Below are 13192 nucleotides of genomic sequence, written 5' to 3' on the forward strand. Positions count from 1 at the left end.
ATAATGAATTCCTGGTACCAACCTATGTCTGGCACTTAGTATATCAGTTACGCCTGTTCTGAATGAAGAAAGAAATAGGAGTAAATCCCAACAAAACACCTCACCCCTTAGGAAACAAAAAACTTTGAACCTCTTATTAAGGGCCATTGAAGCAGGGCAGGGTGTCTGACCTTCAGGTGATCTGAGCATCAGGCTTCTTGCCCAGTCCTCCTTGTTCTTCACAGCCTCGGGGAACCTACCATTGCTGCTGAGCCTCCTCTCCCTGATGCAGCTCAGGAATGTGTCAGAGCAAGAACTGGACAGCATGGCCATGAAGCTCCTTCATCAAGGTGCCCTGGCTGCTTGGGATAGCGCCCAAGGGCCCAGGGCTGGACGTGCAGTGGGTGCTCACTAAGTAGGCTGGTGTTCTTTCTTCTACTCTTTCATCCCTTTGGAAGAAGCTAGTAGGTCAGTCTGTCCCTAGGGTTTTCTTGCTCAAGGACCTCTCAGGGCTTTCTCTGCTTGTTCTCTGGGAATGTTTGGGAGACACCCTACCTCTGCAAAAAATCAGCATTATGAGGCCAGGGGGGTGCTCATGCCTGTAATCCCAGCACTTTGGGTGTTTGAGGCCGGAGGATTGTTTGAAGCCAGGAGTTCAAGACCAGCCTGGGCAACATAGCAAGATCCTGTCTCTACAAACTGCCAGGCCTAGTGGCTCACGCCTATAATCCTAGCACTTTGGGAGGCTGAGGCAGCATGTCGTTTGAGCTCAGGCGTTCAAGACCAGCCTGGGCAACATGGTGAAACCCTGTCGCTACAAAAAAAAATACAAATAATTAGCTGTGCATCGTGATGCAGACCTATATATAGTCCCAGCTACTTGGGAAGGCCGAGGCGGGAGGATTGCTTGAGCCCAGGACGTCAAGGCTGCAGTGAGCTATGATCTCACCACTGCACCCAGCCTGGGCAATGGAGTGAGACCTCATCTCTAAAACAAACAAATCTGTATGACAGGCACAAGCTCTAGAGTCAGGAAGGCCTGGGTTTGAATCTCAGCTTAGTCACCAGCAATCATCTAGTCTCTGTGAGTCTTAGGTTCCTCATAGGTAAAGTAGTAGTACTTTCCTAAACTAGGGTTAAGATATGGAATACTTATCTAGTTGTTAAGATAAGGAATACTTATCTAGTTAGATAGAGAATGTCACACAGTGCTTGACACACAGTAGGCCTTCAACAGATGCTATTCATGCAGATTCCTTTTTTCCTGGCACAAGGTCAGCTCTCCACCTCATCCTACAATTGACTCAGATCTGATGATCCAGTTCACAGTTCTCCAGGCTTTTTTCTTACCCACACCCCAAACCTCCTCGGTTTCTCAACTCATGATGCTGCCATCACTTCATAGGCAGCACCTGCAGGAAGATTTGCTGAGGGAAGGTTGAAATGAGTAGGAAAAATGACATGTCTTCAGTGTCTGTGGACCCCCCAGGTCCTCTAGCCACAGGTGAAGATGGGGCATCTTCCCTGCCTGGAGCCCAGTCCACCTCATGAGAACATCAGTGTCAGATTCAAAAAAAGGCCACTGGGGACACATTGCAGATGGCCTCAGCCTGGTGCCAGTCATCACCAGCCCGTCTGTGAGATCAAGGCTGACACTAAGCTAGGAGGGGGATCTGTGTGTGACAAACTCATCCTTCAGAAGAGCCTCTGACAGGGAGTAACAGGCTGAAACCCACACATGAAATGTAATAGGACATTTACATATAATCCTTGAGCACTTCTATATGAGAGCAGAGAGTAGAGGACTGTGGTTTGGGGTGGAGGTACTGGTGTGGGAGGGAGCTGAGACCTGCTTGTCTGGGTGAGCACCGAAGTCAGGGTGTGATGTGGCTGCCAAAAAGTGAATGGAGCTGTAGGTAGGTTTCATATTAGGATGGGGATAGGGAGATGGGAAGTGGGAGTTCCCAAGAGTAAAGGGATATGTTCTATAGATATCTACAGTGTAATGTTGCACTGATGAGGCCTGGGAGAATGCAGAAGCAGCATCTAATCTTGCCTTGAGAGATTAAGGAAGGCTTCAAGGGGGAGATGAACTTTGAGCTGAATTTTTTTCTTTTTTTTTTTTCTTTTTTTGAGACAGGGTCTCACTCTGTCACCCAGGTTGAAGTATAATAGCATGATAACTGCTCACTGCGGCCTCTACCTCTCGGGCTCAGGCGATCCTTCCACCTCAGCCTCTCGAGTAGCTGGGACTACCAGTGTGTGCCACCATGCCCAGCTAATTTTTTGTATTTTTTTGTGGAGAGACGGGGTCTCACCACATTGCCCAGGTTGGTCTTGAACTCCTGGGCTCAAGCAATCTGCCTGCCTCTGCCTCCCAAAGTGTTGGGATTACAGGCATAAGCCACTGCGGAGGCCTGAGCTGAATCTTGATTGCTGACGGGGACTAGAGGAGTTAGCTAAATGAAGTGATGTGAGAGAGGGGATGTGGCAAGTGCAGGGAACTGCACTTCATTCGACTGTTAAAGTTCCCTTGGGAAGGTGGTGACGATGTTCAAAGGATGGATCCCTTTGAAATCCTAAAGTCTTTCTGTGATGTGCAGCTGTAGGCTGCTTGCCTGATGTTTGTCTAGATGGAGGGTGTGAATGTGCCTTAAGGTTTGTCACTGTGTTTCTTTCCATTGGTTGTAATATCAGGGATACTTAGTTTGTGCTTGCTCCCCAAGACTGACATCTGAAATAGCCAGTCGCAGGCTACCACCTATGACAAGTGTGAGTGTTTTGCGACAGGCCGCCTGGGGACTCTCATCTCTTGCAGTAAGCAAGCTGTGTGGGAAGTGCAGCCCCACTGACGTGGACATCCTGCAGCCCTCCTTCAACTTCCTGTATTGGAGCCTTCATCAGACCACACCCAGCAGTCAGAAAAGAGGTGCAGGGGCCCGGGTTGGGACAGTGAAGAGTGCTGGGCAGTCTGTGGTCCTCTCTACCTCAACTTTTTCATCTTAAAAAAACAAATAGGGTTGTGTGTGTGGCTGGTGGTCATAAGGTCCTTTCTGGCTCTAATAACCTGAGCTTCTGTTATGAAGCTGGGACCCTTAGAGCCTCAGGATGATCCTCTGTTTGTTTGTGAAGCCCCCATCAGGTGCTAAGCACCATAGTGGCACTTAGCTGAAGCTCCTCTGTAACTCCTGTGGGCCCTGCCTTGCCCACCCCGACAGCTGCTGCAGTGCTCCTGAGCAGCACAGGCCTGATGGAGCTTCTGGAGAAGATGCTGGCCCTCACCTTGGCAAAGGCAGATTCTCCCAGGACTGCACTCCTCTGCTCTGCCTGGCTGCTCACTGCCTCCTTCTCTGCCCAGCAGCACAAGGGCAGTTTGCAGGTTAGTCTTTAACTCCTGTGGCTTTGAGGCATGGGGTGGCACTCAAAGGAGTGTTGAAGATCCCGAGTTCTGGTCCCAGCTCTGGGGGCTTATTAGCTGTGTGACCTTGGCAAGGTATTTACCCTTTCTGAGCTCAGTTTCCTTACCTACAAAATGGGGAAAACATCTCAGGATTGTTGTGAGGTTGTTTTATATTAATCCACTTAACACATAAGGTTTACCTACACTCCAGGCTCTACTCTTGGCACAGAGGAATAAAAAATGAATATAGCATGTGTCCTACCCTTAGGGAACTTGTAGTCTTTAAGGATAAGATTGTACTCGGCAAAGATAGTGGGGGAAGGCATTCCAAGTAGAGAGAACAATATGAGCAAAGGCATGAAGCTGCACAAATTCAGGACATGCTCTGTATATTTGGGGAGTGGTGAGGTGCTCTGTGTGATGAGAAGGTGGGGAATGAATGGAGCAGAACAGACCAGACGGGGAGGCAGAAGCCAGCCTGTGACCTTAAAGTGCAGCATGGCAAGCCGTGGAATGCCACACATGGTTAACTGTCATTATTACTGTTTGAGAAGGTGATGCAGGGAAGAGAAGAGCAGTGGACTTATCCACAGAGCACCTCCTTCCCCTCAGCCCCTCCCTCTTGTAGGGCCTTGTCATCACAGTGCCCTGCGTGAGCTCCTCTGTGGGCTACTTCTCATGGAAACCATCTGCTAGCCTCTGTGGTATTCTCACACTGTGCCCAATACTGTGCCAATCTAGTGATGGGCACACAGAAGTGACATGAGTTTTAAACTTTGGCCTCTAGAGGGGCAGTAAGCTGTGGCAAATCTATGCTCTGGCAAATCCTGCAGATTGTTGCCTGTGGTTGGTTTAGGACAGAAACCTTTCCTAATTTTCCGTGTGAGGCTGCTGGGCTCATCCAGCTGTCTGCAGTCACCTGCCTAGGAGAAAACTTGCATTTTGTCCTTGGCTCTGCCCTGGCCCTCAGCTCACACCTAGGCAATTACCTGCTCCTAGCTACCTCCAGTGCCCTAACTCAGGCCTGATCATTCGTCCTCCCCACTAATGTGACCTAGTTACAATCTCCTGGCCACCTGCCTCTTCCCTCCTCTGCATGTCCTATCATTGCAGCCACAGTCTGTCCTCACACCCCTTCTGCCCAAGCTCCTTCAGCAGCCTTTTTGTCCTCCTCTAGGCCTGGCCCTCTGCAGCCTTACTTTCTGCCATTCCCACCCACCTTCCCTGTCCTCTGGCCAGGCATTTGTGCTTCTCCCAGTCAGCTGTGCTCCTTCACATTGCCATACCTTTTTTTTGTCTGTTTTGTTTATTATTAATAGACTTCATTTTTAGGACAGTTTTAGATTTATAGAAAAATGGTGCAGGTAGTACAGAGAGTTCCCATATAACACCCCCCTCCCCCACCCCCGACACACATACACAGAGTTCCCTGTTATTTTATTTTTTCAGACAAAGTTTTGCTCTAGTTGCCCAGGCTGGAGTGCAATGGTGTGATCTCGGCTCACCGCAACCTCTGCCTCCTGGGTTCAAGCGATTCTCCTGCCTCAGCTTCCCTAGTAGCTGGGATTACAGGCATCCGCCACCACATCCAGCTAATTTTGTATTTTTAATAGAGACGGGGTTTCTCCAAGTTGGTCAGGCTGGTCTTGAACTCCTCACCTCAGGTGATCCACCCACCTCAGCATCCCGAAGTGCTGGGATTATAGGCGTGAGCCACTGTGCCCGGCTTGTCTTAATTTCATAGATGAAGAAAGTAAGGCATGCTGAGAGAGGTGCAGTAACTTGCCTAAGGCCATACAGCTGACAGGTAGCAAAGCCAGGATTTTATTTTATTTTTTGAATAAATGGAATCTGTCGTCCAGGCTGGAGTGCAGTGGCAGTATCCCAGCTCACTGCAGCCTTGGCCTCCTAGCTCAAGTGATTATCTCACCTCAGCCTCCTGAGTAGCAAGAACTACAGACACATGCTACCATGCCCAGATAATGTTTTTGTATTTTCTTGTAGAGATGGGTTTTCGCCATGTTGTCCAGGCTGGTCTTGAACTCCTGGGCTCAACGAATCCTCTCACCTCAGCCACCCAAAGTGCTGGGATTACAGGTGTAAGCCACTGTACCTGACCTGAGAGCCAGGATTTTGATTTGGCCTGTCTGACTCCAGATCTTCTGAGTTAGGTGTATAGTGAACAGAGCCAGAGACTGAACCACAGATGAGGCCAGAGAAGGCTGTCTGATGGAGGAGGCAAGTGAGGATGGGGGAGATTTGGAAGAAAAAGAGTTCTCCAGGTTCGGACTTGATTCTCCTCATGCTCCTGAAGCCAGGGCTTGTGCAGCTTGGAGGACTCTGTGTGGCCTCCTCCGTCCCCTTTTGATGCAGTGGATATGTGGGGGGAGGTGATAGAAGAGATTTTCAGGCAGGCTATTTTCTGCCCAGGCTTCCAGAACGTGGGGGTTAGCCCTTTACCCTGTGCCCTGCCAGGTTCACCAAACACTCTCTGTGGAAATGGACCAAGTATTGAAGGCTCTCAGCTTTCCAAAGAAAAAGGCTGCACTACTCTCAGGTATGGGTCCACAAGTCTCCAGCAGAAGAAAAGCTTTTTCCCTAGGTTTTCAGATAAGACCAGTGCCCTGACCAGCCAATGGTCACTCCATAATTGTCTCATCTTCATTGTCTCCCATCCTGTGACAGAGCTGGGTGGGAGGTGGGAAGGAGACGGGAACTGGGTATAAGGAATCTCCTGCTTCCAGCTGCCATCTTATGCTTCCTGCGGACAGCCCTGCGACAAAGCTTTTCCTCTGCCCTGGTAGCCCTGGTGCCCTCAGGGGCCCAGCCACTGTCAGCCACCGAGGACACTGTCCTAGCTCCACTGCGAATGTCGCAAGTCCGGTCCCTGGTCATTGGGCTGCAGAACCTCCTGGTGCAGGTAAGGCCCTTGCTGAGTGGGGCTTGCTTCTCCCAGGACAACAGCAGGAAGGGGTGGCTGCCTGTCAAGAGCCTGATATTCCTACCAGGGCTTGGAGGGTGGATTGAGTAAGACTTTTTTAAAAAAATTATTTCTATTATTTTTATTTTATTTATTTATTTATTTGTTTTGAGACAGAGTTTTGCTCTTGTTGCCCAGGCTGGAGTGCAGTGGCGCGATCTTGGCTCACTGCAACCTCCGCCTCCCGGGTTTAAGCAATTCTCCTGCCTTAGCCTCCCGGGTAGCTGGGACTACAGGTGCCTGCCACCACACTTGCCTAATTTTTGTATTTTTAGTAGAGACGGGGTTTCACCATGTTGGCCAGGATGGTCTGAATCTCTTGACCTCGTGATCCGCCTGCCTCTGCCTCCCGAAGTGCTGGGATTACAGGCGTGAGCCACCGTGCCCGGCATTTTTATTTTATTTTATTTATTTATTTATTTATTTATTTATTTATTTATTTTTATTATTTTTTTAGACGGAGTCTAGCTCTGTCGCCCAGGCTGGTGTGTGGTGGCGTGATCTCGACTCACTGCAAGCTCTGCCTCCCGGGTTCACGCCATTCTCCTGCCTCAGCCTCCCGAGTAGCTGGGACTACAGGCACCCACCACCACGCCCGGCTAATTTTTTGTATTTTTAGTAGAGACAGGGTTTCACCATGTTAGCCAGGATGGTCTTGATCTCCTGACTTCGTGATCCTCCCGCCTCGGCCTCCCAAAGTGCTGGGATTACAGGTGTGAGCCACTGCACCTGGCCTATTTATTTATTTATTTTTGAGACAGAGTTTCGCTCCTGTTGCCCAGGCTGGAGTGCAATAGTGCAATCTCGGCTCACTGCAACCTCCACCTCCCAGGTTCAAGTGATTCTCCTGTCTCAGCCTCCCGAGTAGCTGGGATTACAGGTGCATGCCACCATGCCCGGCTAATTTTTGTATTTTTAGTAGAGATGGGGTTTCCGCATATTGGTCAGGCTGGTCTCGAACTCCTGACCTCAGGTGATCCACCTGCTTCAGCCTCTGAAAGTGCTGGGATTACAGGAATGAGCCACCACACCCGGCCTATTTTTATTTTTTAAATACAGATGGGGTCTTGCTATATTTCCAGGCTGGTCTCGAACTCCTGGCCTCAAGTGATCCTCTTACCTTGGCCTCCAGAAGTGCTAGGATTACAGGCATAAGCCACTATTCCCTGCCTGGGTGAGACTTTTAAAGCTACAGTGACAGAAACAAAACTCAATTTGGCTTATAACTGAGAAGTCCTGGGGTCAATACTGGCTTCAGGCACAGCTGGATCCCAGAAGCTCAGACAAGGTCATCAGACTCTTTCCATCTATTGGCTTTGCATTCCTCACTGTCAGCTTTATTTTTATGAGATAGTAGGATGACCAGCAGTAGCTCCTAGCTTATATCCTCTAGGGAAAAAAGATTTCTCTTTCCTCATAGTTCCCAGAATTGAGTCTCATTAGGCTGGCTTGGGTAATATGCCAGTCACCATGGCTGGGGCATGGGATGCCCTGATTGGCCTGGCTTGGGTCAGTGCCCTCTCCTGGAGGCCAGGGCATGTGGTCAGCTCTCCACAGCCCAGGTGGACTGAACCCAAGAGAGGGATGGTTCCCCACGGGAAAACTGCTACCAGAAGAAGGAGGGGATCCAGAGCAAGCAAAAGCATGTCTCCCTCCAAGGGGTTTGTGTTTTATGGCTTAGGAGACACTTGTAGGTCAGTGTTTATGTAGCCATCATATCCCGAGCCCTGACCCAATGTCATGGCCTATGAAGGATACTGGGGGCCCCAGGAAGATGTCCCAGGAGTGGGCCCTATGCTGAGTTAGCGGTTGCTGAGTCTTGTCCTGTGGCACATCCTTGCACAAGGCTCTGTGCTCTTTAGGGATCAAACATCTATCCTATTATAGCACTTAGCTCTCTGTTTCAAGTTTCCATTTTCATATCACTCTTCCCCCAACCAGGCTGTGATATACTCAAGGGCAGAGTCTGAGTCTGGTTAATCTTTGTGTGTCCTTCCCCTTGTGGGTTTAAAGCTAATTTAGAATTCAGGAATCAGATGAGAACCAAAACATCAGCTTTATTGCTGGTAAACATCATAGTAGAATATTGGCTGGGACTCTGGAACAGAATGGGCTTTTTTTTCCTGCAGTTTTTCAAACATACAGCAATGAGAGAATTTTACAGTGAACATTCATACACCCAACACCTAGATTCTACTAATAACATTTTATTATACTTGCTTAATCATATCTGTCCAAAATGAGCTTTTTAAAACACCCTCCTTCTTGCCAGACCAGGGGTCCACAGGTGGGAAAAACTGTGTTTGCATTATAGACACTTAGCCAGCTGGCCAGGATCTTAAGAGTTTAAGTTCATGGGAGCATAATCTTTAATACCTTAATCCTGCCCTGATGGCACAGTAGATCTTAAGCTAGTGTCTTGCCTGCTAGATAAAACCTTCCTTGGGTGAGGAGGGCCAGTTAGGGAAATGCTTTCTCCCTAATGTTTCTAAAAGCGCTGATGTTCCTGTTTTAAGATTCAGAACAGGAGGTGTGGGGGGAATGATTTCCCAATACCCAGCACAGAGCTTGGCACAAAGTTGGCATCTGGGAATGTTTGTTGAATGGATGAAAACCACAGAAATTAACATTACATGATCTCAGCCATTTAGGCACTCACAGATTATAGGAAACACAAATAACTACATCTAATACCAAAATGACCTATTAAAAGTTGAGCATTCCTAATACGAAAGTCCAAAATCCGAAATGCCCAATGAGCATCTGCTTTGAGCATCATGTTGGTGCTCAAAAGTTTTGGATTTTGGAATATTTCAGATTTCAAATTTTTAATTACAGATACTCAACCAGTATTTGTTTTTTTGTTTGTTTTTGAGATGGAGTCTCGCTCTGTCACCCAGGCTGGAGTGCAGTGGTGCAATCCCAGCTCACTGCAACCTCTGCCTCCTGAGTTAAGTGATTCTCCTGCCTCAGCCTCCCAAGTACCTGGGACTACAGGTATGCACCAAAATGCCTGGCTAATTTTGTATTTTTAGTAGACATGAGGTTTCACCATGTTGGCCAGGCTGGTCTCGAACTCGTGACCTCAAGTGATCCACCCGCCTCGGCATCCCAAAGTGCTGGGATTACAGGCGTGCCCAGCCTCAACCTGTATTGGAAGGCTGCACAGGAGAGGTAGCATTTGAACTGGGCCTTGAGTGATGAAAAAGCCTTCTTCAAACCAATAGCCTAAACACTAGGGTGGGGTGCCAGTGAGGTTTGTGGGGTTTTTTTGTTTTTTTTTTGAGACATAGTCTTGCTCTGTCACCCAGGCTGCAGTGCAGTGGTATGATCCCAGCTCACTGCAACCTCCATCTCCTGGGTTTAAGTGATTCTTCTGCCTCAGCTTCCTGAGTAGTTGGGATTACAGGTGTGTGCCACCATGCCTGGCTAATTTTTGTATTTTTAGTAGAGACAGGGTTTCACCATGTTGGCCAGGCTGGTCTCAAACTCCCGAACTTAGGTGATCTGCCCACCTCAGCCTCCCAAAGTGCTGGGATTACAGGTGTGAGCCAACGTGCCCAGCCACCAGTGAAGTATTGTATAGCACTTTCACCATTCGCCTCTCATGCCCAAGAGCCTAGGTGTCTCCCTGGCCTGTGACGCTCAACTCTGCCTCTGGCAACTGTTTATTTTTATTTTTGAGATAGGGTCTTGCTGTCACCCAAGCTAGAGTACAGTGGCATGATCATGGCTCACTGCCACCTTAACCTGCTGAGCTTAAGTGATCCTCCCATCTCAACCTCCTGAATAGCTGGGACTACGGGTGTACACCACCATGCCCAGCTAATTTTAAAATACTTTTGTATTGGTAGTAAGGCCAGGCGCGGTGGCTCATGCCTGTAATCTCAGCACTTTGGGAGGCCAAGACGGGCGGATCACTTGTCAGGAATTTGAGGCCAGCCTGGCCAACAGGGTGAAACCCCATTTCTACTAAAAATACAAAAAAATTACCCGGGCGTGGTGATGCGCACCTGTAATCCCAGCTACTTGGGAGGCCAAGGCAGGAGAATCACTTGAACCCGGGAGGTGGAGGTTGCAGTGAGCCAAGATCATGCCAGTGCACTCCAGCCTGGGTGACAGAGCAAGACTCCATCTCAAAAAATAAATAAATAAAAAATAAAATAAAATACTTTCGTAGAGATGATATCTCACTATGTTGTCCAGGCTGGTCTTGACCTCCTGGGCTCAAGCAGTCCTCTAGCTTTGGCCTCACAAAGTGCTAGGATTACAGGTGTGAGTCACTGCACCTGGCCTTGTTTTAATTGTAGTAAACTACATATAACATAAAATTTAGTATTTTAATCATTTTAAGTATATGGGTCAGTGGCATTAAGTACATTCACATTGTTGTGCAACTTTCACCATCATCCATCTCTAGATCTTTTCATCTTCCCAAACTGAAATTCTGTACCCATTAAACAATTCCCCAGTCCCCTCCCCCAGCCCCTGGCATCTACCATTTTACTTGCTATCTCTATGAATTTGACTACTGTAGGGACCTCATGTAAGTGGAATCCTGTATTTGTCTCTCTGGTAGTTTTTGACTGTCTGTCCTCAACAGTCCCTGGGAAGGGGAACCCAACCTGAGAAGCTCATGACTCCCCCTGTAGAAGGTGCTGGGCCTACCCTGCTTATGAGAGGGTATTGCTGAGGAGCCTGTCTTAGCCTCACAGTGACTGCCCTATAATTGCCTAGTGAACAGGACCAAGTAGGCTTTTCCTCTTTTCTCTCACTGTCACACTCTCGAGAAATTTCCTGGCCTTCTTTGTTCAGCCACAATGTCCCCTCTGTCACTGCCCAGGACCTCATGGCTATAGCTAAGCCTCCTTCATTCCCTTCAACCAGTTTGTTGTTTAAAACTAGTTTGTTTGTTTTTTTGTTTTGTTTTTTGAGACAGACTCTCATTCTGTTGTCCAGGCTGGAGTGCAGTGGCGTGATCTTGGCTCACTGCAACCTCTGCCTTCCAGTTGCAAGAGATTCTCGTGCCTCAGCCTACCAAGTAGCTGGGATTACAGGCACCTGCCACCACACCTGGTTAATTTTTTGTATGTTTAGTAGAGACACGGTTTCGCCATGTTGGCCAGGTTGGTCTCAAAACTCCTGGCCTCAAGTGATCCGCCTGCCTTGGCATCCCAAAGTTCTGGGATTACAGGTGTGAGCCACCGCACCCGGTCTTAAAACTCGCTTTTTATTCATTTCTTCATTCATTTGTTCAATGATTCATACATTCAGCAAATATTTATTCCACAGTAACCCAGCAATAGAGGAAATCCCTCTCCCTTGAGCTCCCTGAATGGTTAATTCAGCTGTGAATTGAGTATCACATTATCATATTTTATTATATGATAGTGGTTTACATTATCTTCTTCCACGGAACTGAAAACTTCTTTTCTTCTTTTTTTTTCTGAGACAGAGTCTCACTCTGTCATCACCCAGGCTGGAGTGCAATGGCGCAATCTCGGCTCACTTACAACCTCTGCCTCCTGGGTTCAAGTGATTCTCCTGCCTCACCCTCCTGAGCAGCTGGGACTACAGGCTCCCGCCACCATGCCTGGCTAATTTTGTATTTTTAGTAGAGACAGGGTTTCACCATATTGGCCAGGTTGGTCTCGAACTCCTGACCTTGTGATCCGCCCACCTCAGCCCCGAAGTGCTGGGATTACAGGCGTGAGCCACCACGCCCGGTCTGAAAACTTCTTGTAGGCAAAAATGCCCCCCGTGTGGGAAGTCAGAGGAGGCTTCACGGAGAAGGTGACATTTGAACTCAGCCTTGAAGTGTGTCTAGGCAGAGGTATAGAGGGAAGGGCATTCTGGCAGGACAACAGCATGTATAAAATCACATATTCTGACAGTGCATGCTGGGGTGTGGGGTGTGATGAAGCAGAAAATGAGACAAAAAGCTGGGCAGAGCCAAACTGAGCCATGCCTCATACGCTAGGCTAAGAATCACTGTGCAAACTGTGGAAGGACATCTATCAGACTGTGTGTTTGAAAGTTCTCTCTCGGGCTGGGTACTATGGCTCATGCTTGTAATCCTAGCACTCAGGGAGGCCAAGGTGGGTGGATTGCTTGAGTCTACGAGTTCCAGACCAGCCTGGGCAACACAGCACAACCCTATCTCTATAAAAAATACAAAAAATTAGCTGGACGTGGTGGCACATGCCTGTAGTTCCATCTACTCAGGAGGCTGAGATGGGAGGATCACCTAAGCCCAGAAGGCTGAAGCCAAAGTGAGCTGTCATCATGCCACTGAGCTCCAGCCTGGGTGACACAGTGAGACCTGTCTCAAAAGAAGAAAAGCAAGTTCCCTCTCAGCCACAGTGGGAAAGATGGGGGCAAGGAGAGTGCCTGGAGGTAAGGCAACTGGTGAACAAGAGGCTGTACATGCAGATGACAGCTAGGCCATCCTCATACCCACGAGGGTGGCTAAAATAAGAACACAGATAATAGCAAGTGTTGACAGGAGGTGGAGAATGTCCACACAAAACTTTGTATCTGAATGTCCATAGCAGCACTATTCATAATGATGAAAAAGTGGAAACAACCCCAATGTCCATCAACTGATGAACGGACAAATTGTATATCCATACAATGAAATACTATTTGACCACACAAAGGAATGAAGTACTGACACATGCTACAACATGGATGAACCTTGAGAACATTAAGTGAAAGAAGTCAGATACAAAAGAGCACATATTATGATTCTGCTTATGAGAAATGTCTGGAAAAGGCAAATTCATGGAGACAGAAAGTAGATTAGTAGTTGCCTAGGGCAGAGTGGAGAGATG

The 13192-nt window shown here is 48.2% G+C and overlaps 1 protein-coding gene across 1 annotated transcript in view; it reads left to right on the plus strand.

Moving 5' to 3' along the window:
* MEI1 (meiotic double-stranded break formation protein 1) overlaps positions 1–13192 on the plus strand; it is a 99692-nt gene that overhangs the window by 79013 nt on the left and 7487 nt on the right. Inside the window, exons 22-26 of the mRNA XM_031005662.2 lie at positions 225–329; positions 2798–2908; positions 3198–3358; positions 5855–5936; positions 6124–6299. Of these exons, the coding sequence (XP_030861522.2) occupies positions 225–329; positions 2798–2908; positions 3198–3358; positions 5855–5936; positions 6124–6299 (635 nt within the window). The remainder of the gene's footprint in view (positions 1–224; positions 330–2797; positions 2909–3197; positions 3359–5854; positions 5937–6123; positions 6300–13192) is intronic.

Source organism: Gorilla gorilla, chromosome 23, assembly GCF_029281585.2.
Source record: "Gorilla gorilla gorilla isolate KB3781 chromosome 23, NHGRI_mGorGor1-v2.1_pri, whole genome shotgun sequence".
In the NCBI taxonomy this organism is placed as follows: Eukaryota; Metazoa; Chordata; class Mammalia; order Primates; family Hominidae; genus Gorilla; species Gorilla gorilla.